At 40.8% G+C, this 6,977-nt stretch overlaps 1 protein-coding gene across 1 annotated transcript; it reads left to right on the plus strand.

The window, feature by feature from the left end:
• The first annotated feature begins 1,436 nt into the window (after positions 1–1,436).
• LOC114663619 (lysozyme C-like) lies at positions 1,437–6,087 on the plus strand. The gene is made up of 4 exons (XM_028817480.2): positions 1,437–1,676; positions 2,162–2,320; positions 5,038–5,116; positions 5,268–6,087. The coding sequence occupies exons 1-4, from the start codon at positions 1,532–1,534 to the stop codon at positions 5,332–5,334; spliced, it is 450 nt and encodes a 149-aa protein (XP_028673313.1). The 5' UTR covers positions 1,437–1,531; the 3' UTR covers positions 5,335–6,087.
• Positions 6,088–6,977: the final 890 nt, after the last annotated feature.

Consider the following 6,977-nt stretch of genomic DNA (forward strand, 5'->3'; position numbering starts at 1 on the left):
TTTGTATGAAAAGTGTATTTCCTTTTTCATTATTCAGTTATTAACTCACATTTAAGACACTATATGGGTGAATAAAAGCCATTTAAATTTGAGTACAAGACGAGCAGTACTGTTACAGAAGATGGTGCTGGGGTTGTGCTTTATGGAGGTTAGACATGAAATGAAGATTTCTTTTTCTTGAAAAAGACTGTTTATGTAATCCACTAGTATCACCACAATAAAGTTTTGCAAATAATGATGCCCTATGACATGTGTATTTCATTAATAATAATATGTAAAGTTATTTTTTAAAGAGTTTTTCCACGGATGAAAAGTGCATCAACAGTTCATTTTTACATATATTCACACTTATTTTGACTAACTGCATGAAAGCCTGGTACAACAGCTGCACCAAACCTGCTAAATAAGCCCTGTAGTGGATCATAAAAACATCACAAGACGTTCAATGGAACTGAACTGCCATCACTTGATCATCGATATAAGATTCCCTGTGTAAGAAGGGCTAAAAACATCATCAAGGAGAACACTCATCTTGGACAGAACTTGTTTGAGCTTCTCCCATCTGGCAGGCATTTCAGATATATAAATGCAAAGAATTATTAGTATTATCAATCTGTATGCTACAAATAGACAAAAAAAACTTTTTTCCATCTGCTATAAACTTATTGAACTCGTATATCTCCTCAATCTGAAATCGTTTTCATTGATTATGTACAATTAATCTAGGTAGTGTAGGTAATGTGTAATCTATACTGCTGTGCATTTATGCAATAATAATCCATCCTGGTTACTTTAACATTATATATGGCATCTTGCCAATATTTTGAACATATTTTGTATGATTACTCAGTTTTTAGTTCATACTTTATTTATTTATTGTATTGTTATATATCTGAACTATTTCACATTGGAATTTAAATGCAACGTGAATTTGACACGAGTAATTTCGTTGCGTTACTCAATGACAATAAAGTACTTGAATACATCTATTTTTAAAACTCATTTATTTTTAATATGTAGACTATAATAACATATGCAATGGTTAAATACTTCTCTATACAATGGGAACTGAAAAAAGAAGTGCTATGTAAACTAAACGAAGCGATCTCAGTGATAAACAAATTAACGTTTATAACGAGGAGTACGACAAGCTTAATTCAGCCCTGAAAACAGAACGTACATTGAATATTTAATAATATTATCATTATGGTCAACTACTACGGCATTTAAACAAAAATACTGTACTGCCCGTTGTGTATCGACATGCGCAGTTGAGAGCGATCCGTGCCGTAAAGCGAAATGTTTAGTACTGTATATATATATTTTTTATTATTAAGCGCATGCGGAGTGTGTTATTGCATACGTATTGAACGAAAACGTCATCGCTCACTTTACAGTGCTGCCCAATCTGTTTAACGCATGCGTGAACACTTTAGGCATGCTAGGCTTTCAATACGCCTGTGCGCACAAATCTGGTATGTTCCAGGCAAAACTGGTGAAGAGTGAGTGAAAGACATAGACAGAGGCAACCATGTCTTCCCCTAATCTGCTTGCAGTGCTGCTGCTAGTTGGCATCTGTTCTCCAGCTACAGGCAAAGTGTATGGGCGATGTGAGCTGATAAAGTTACTGAAGGCATCAGGAATGAGTGGATACAGAGGAGTCGGCCTGGCTGACTGTAAGTATTTTTTACCTGCTTACGTGCTTGCTGAACTTCAGCAGGACTGGACCGAGTTCAGGTCCCAGAACTGACAGGTGCACCTTCAGTGTGTCTCCTGGCATCTTAAGAGTCCAATAATAAGCAGACTCAAGGTCTTAAAGGTCTGATTTTGAAAAATTCTCAGATTTTGTGATATTCTGTGCTTTCTTATGTTGGATCACTTCAAATCCTGTTCTTTAAACCATTTTGAGGTCATGAGTCTTGTAGCTGAGATTCGCCATTTCACCTTAATTTAAACTATGTCTTTTCAGTTTCATCTATCTGTCAAAGTAGACTTTGACAACCCAGAGTCCTCACTCCAGACCCCTGTTTTTGTACTAATCCACCCCTAAAATGTGGTGTGTCTCATCCTCTACCCACCCCTTCATAATCCTGTTGCTCACTCATTGCACTTTGGACTGACCATTCTCATTCTCTTTCTCTTTGTCTCCATCTCCAAACAGGGGTCTGTCTAACAAAATGGGAGTCAGATCACAACACCAGTGCACAAAACCACAACACAGATGGCTCCACAGATTATGGCATCTTCCAGATTAACAGTCGCAGGTGGTGTAGAGACGGAAGTATCGAATCAGCAGATGGATGTGGGATCCCATGCAGCCGTGAGTGCCTGCATTTCTTTTGTGAAGTTGAGACTTTTCGAACTTTTGTAGATTGTGCAGGTCCATCCATCCATCCATTGTCTCCCGCTTATCCGAGGTCGGGTCGCGGGGGCAGCAGCTTGAGCAGAGATGCCCAGACTTCCCTCTCCCTGGCCACTTCTTCTAGCTCTTCCGGGAGAATCCCAAGGCGTTCCCAGGCCAGTCGAGAGACATAGTCCCTCCAGCGTGTCCTGGGTCTTCCCCGGGGCCTCCTCCCGGTTGGACTTGCCCGGAACACCTCACCAGGGAGGCGTCCAGGAGGCATCCTGATCAGATGCCCGAGCCACCTCATCTGACTCCTCTCGATGCGGAGGAGCAGCGGCTCTACTCTGAGCCCCTCCCGGATGACTGAGCTTCTCACCCTATCTTTAAGGGAAAGCCCAGACACCCTGCGGAGGAAACTCATTTCAGCCGCTTGTATTCGCGATCTCGTTCTTTCGGTCACTACCCATAGCTCATGACCATAGGTGAGGGTATAACATTGTGCAGGTCTCAAATGTGAATCTATGAACTTCTACAGTGTTACAATGCCATGTGTGACTCCTCTGCAGGGCTTAGTACTTCCGTGTGTTTTAAAGCTTTCTGGAGTGCCCTTGAATATATGGGTGTCAGATTTATTTACACAACAGCTACTAATAATTGGCATGGTATGCAAACTGTCTGCAAGTAACTGCTTGAAATATCATCATTTAGTGATTTCACCATCTACGAAATGCACATTTGCCAGTTAGAATGCCCACCATTTCTAACATTATGGTAAACTTCAGCCTGTCTTGGCAAACATTGGGCAAAATACCAGTCTGTGACTGTTTTTAGAGATGTTAGTTTATTCCCATGCCCAAGTAAAGAGAATGAAGGCAAGAACGGTAACTCACGTAATTTATGCATTTCCTAGAAAACTCATGGAGAGTCTCAGGATTTCTGGGAGTGGGCAGCTTATTTTAAATATCTGGACATGAAGTGCATATTTTAGAGAGTTTTAGAAGTGAAGCCTCACATTAAAATAATCTTCAGAGAGAAACACCATTTTATAGTTCCTTACCTGGTAAACAGTAGTGTTGCTTTAGGGATAATAAAAGCAGTAATATGTATTATCTACGCCAGCAAGAAGTTCCATATTTGTAAAGGGCAGTGATTAGCTGATAGTGAATGTGCACACAAACATGACAAGTACTGAGCGCTTCATTTTGAGACCATGCTGTGTTGAATAATCCATCGGTTACTATGTCTTAGTAATAAGCAGAGGCATGGGGCAAGATATAAGTAAACACCTGGCATCATGGAGGAGCGCCTCCATTGTGTGCATGAAATGGAAAGTGTGCCACCTAGAGATTGGTGAAGTCAGTCTGAGGTGCCCTGCTATTCCCAGTACTGTCATATAAAGTGACATTCATGTCACTCTCTAACCTGCTTAGTCAATTCACTGGAACACTGAGTGCATTTTGGGAGTAAACCCTAGATATGGCGCCAGTCAAGAAGTGCACATCCCCACTAACTTGTTCTTGGCCCTGTTAGGTAGTAAAAATGCAAATGTTTAGAGTGTCCGTTGCCACAGTCTCTGCTGCCAACAGTCCTGCCTATGTCAGAGGTGCATTCCTCATTACAAATGAATCTTTCAACAAGGTGCAGAGGAGGCGAGGTGGGCATAAGGAAAGCAATTGTCCGTTTGCTTCTGGTCTGAGCAGAATCCACTGTAAAACTGTTATTCCAGGTAGTTCAGATAAATGTGTTTACCTGCAGTGTTGTTTCACTGTTACGTTGTTCACAGTTAATCTGGACTTTGGTCAGTGGTGGGCAGCTTCAGTTCTGGATGGTCACAGGGCCTGCAGATTTTTCATTCGGGCAATTTTAATGTGTGCATGTAATTCATGCCTGGCATTAAACCAACATATCTGACAGTATAAATGTCATTATTCTCTAAAATATTTAGACAGACGACACAATTGAATTCACTGTCTCAGTTTCTGGATGCTTCTTTATAATTACGATTAATATTACTGAGATGTTTCTCCTCATTTACCAAAATGCACTTCAACCTCTTATTAAGGGATTAGGCAGCCCCTTTATGCTTAAAGCGGTGTGATTTTAACTAAATTGTGCCTGCTTTTTCAGAGTTTATTTCAATTCTCATCTGTTTACACATTATCACTACACTTTCTTTGGCCTACACTTTGGCAAAGCAGTCTAATCTGGTTGATTATTAGTAGTGTCTGTTTGTGGAGTTTCCATGTTCTCCTGAAGTTGACGTGACTTTAACCTGTTAAACCTACTGACTTATTTGAAACGCAAGTTGTTAAGTCAGGGTTATAGTTCTTCTTCTGGGTCAGGAGGAGGAAACAGAAAAGTACCTGATATCCCTGGAGTCAGCTCCAACCCTGTAAACAACAAGTTATTTCTTGTACAGTCCAAAATCACAGAAGGAATTCCTCAAAGGACTGAACAGGCCCTGTTTCTTGACAGCGCCCCAGTCTTCATTCGCTAAGAAGATAAGAAAAATCCTCCCAAAAAACCCACAACACATTGTCAAATTCTTCACAAAATAAGTAGCTTCACCATACAGGCAATGACTCTGAAAGACGTTACATATGATACAATTGGTCTTTTTAATTAAAGGTAATCATAAATGGGTTGAGTTACAGTAAGTGTACATGTGACAACAGCTCTCTCGCTCTCTGCAGGTCTGCTGAATAGTGACATCTCTGATGACATTGAATGTGCTAAAAGAGTGGTGAGAGACCCCAATGGAATCGGCGCCTGGTAAGATACTTCCCTTGTTGGCTTAAGTGAGAATATGGACAGGCAAATTCATTTGCACACAAAACATCTTTTTGACCTCCATCACTTTTGTGCCCCCAGGCTCTTTCAGATTTATTGCTGGTGATACTTATGCTATTTTGTTCATCCACAGGGTGGCCTGGAGAAACCATTGCAGAAGACGGGACCTCAGCAGCTACACAGCAGAGTGTGGTGTATGAGTGACAGATTGGCATTCAAGAAGACACTATGGTGGGCCAGGACTAAACACCTCTTGGTGTTTCTCTATTGCTTTTGATTTACTCTTTTTTCCTAATAAATATACAAATGTGTAGAGATTAAGCTTTGGGACTAGCAACACTCTTAACATTAAAGGTGCCAGAGTGGTTCTTCAGAACGATGGCATAGGTTAACCATTTTTGGATCCTAAAAGCCCCATGAAGGTTCTAGAAAGAACCTTTATTAATGTAGATCCATAACAGGCTCCATACAATAAATAACCGTGAATAGATGGTAACATATTTTTTTGTAATAATGATGGACCCTGATTTCTAAAGGACTTTTGCTATATAAAATACCACAGGCTAAGTCCAAGTTTTCTTACTCTGTTAGTGCCCTGCCAGGTAGCCTGCCATACATTAAAGATTTCAGGTTTTTCTTCACATATTTGAAGTTTTTAAAGCACCTTCCCAGAATGAAATGAACCACTCAACTCAGTAAAGAACCATAAAGTGCCTTTAAAGAACTTTTAAGAGTGAAGCACAGGGACTGTGGGTTCAAATTCCCTCTGCTGGTAGTAGACATGTGTGTCTGTGGGATGCTTTCTAATTCTTTTCAATGGAGAAAAGTACATTTGAGTAATCTAGGTGTTTTCATGTCTTTGGAAACAGACATTTTTTATAGCCTTGTTGCTTTCAATGTTTTAAAAAATATTCTTTTCAAAACAATAAAATGTCAGTGATTTGTTCAATGTGGTGGCTTGTCCGTACAAAGTCATTTAATCCTTCTTACTGTTACATAGCTTCTTTCACAGTTAGTGCCATCTCTTTGTGAGAACAGCAAGGTTGGGCATTATTTCAATTCAACGTGACATGGCAGTTGACCAGGTGCTTCCCATCCAGGTTGATGTCTACCTATCTGAAGATGGTCATTTCCATCATAACAAAAATTGGTCAACCACAATGAAAATAATATGATCTCAGGAACGTGAGCCTTGCTGAGTTACCAGATCTTACGTCAACTGAGCACTTCTGGGCTAAGATGGACCAAGCTGTTCTAAGGACAAAATATGGGGTATTGGGAGATGCTCAGAGAAGCTGCTTAGTGTTTGCAAGTGAAACCTTATAAACTTCTACTGGCTTATTGGGTAGCTGCCTGTAAAACATGTGTGCATGACCCTTTACTTCAAAACTATCCTGCAAAATGAACTAAATCAATTGTAAATATACAGTAAATTCGGCACGGTGGCACAGTGGGTAGCGCTGCTGCCTCGCAGTTAGGTGACCCGGGTTCACTTCCCGGGTCCTCCCTGCATGGAGTTTGCATGTTCTCCCCGTGTCTGCCTGGGTTTCCTCCGGGTACTCTGGTTTCCTCCCACAGTCCAAAGACGTGCAGGTTAGGTGCATTGGCGATTCTAAATTGTCCCTAGTGTGTGCTTGGTGTGTGTGTGCGTGTGCCCTGCCCAGGGTTTGTTTCCTGCCTTGCGCACTGTGTTGGCTGGGATTGCCTCCAGCAGACCCCGGTGACCCTGTAGTTAGGATATAGAGGGTTGGATAATGGATGGATGGATAAACAGTAAATTACAAAATAATTGATCACATAAATATTCACCCATTTAATATGACACACCTAAATCATCAGTGGG

Source organism: Erpetoichthys calabaricus, chromosome 13 (assembly GCF_900747795.2).
Source record: "Erpetoichthys calabaricus chromosome 13, fErpCal1.3, whole genome shotgun sequence".
In the NCBI taxonomy this organism is placed as follows: domain Eukaryota; kingdom Metazoa; phylum Chordata; class Cladistia; order Polypteriformes; family Polypteridae; genus Erpetoichthys; species Erpetoichthys calabaricus.

Coding starts and splice junctions, on each gene's coding strand:
- LOC114663619 (XM_028817480.2), top strand. CDS start 1,532: ATGTCTTCCCCTAATCTGCTTGCAGTGCTGCTGCTAGTTGGCATCTGT. Junction 2,321..5,037: donor ATGTGGGATCCCATGCAGCC/GTGAGTGCCTGC, acceptor CGCTCTCTGCAG/GTCTGCTGAATAGTGACATC. Junction 5,117..5,267: donor CCCAATGGAATCGGCGCCTG/GTAAGATACTTC, acceptor GTTCATCCACAG/GGTGGCCTGGAGAAACCATT.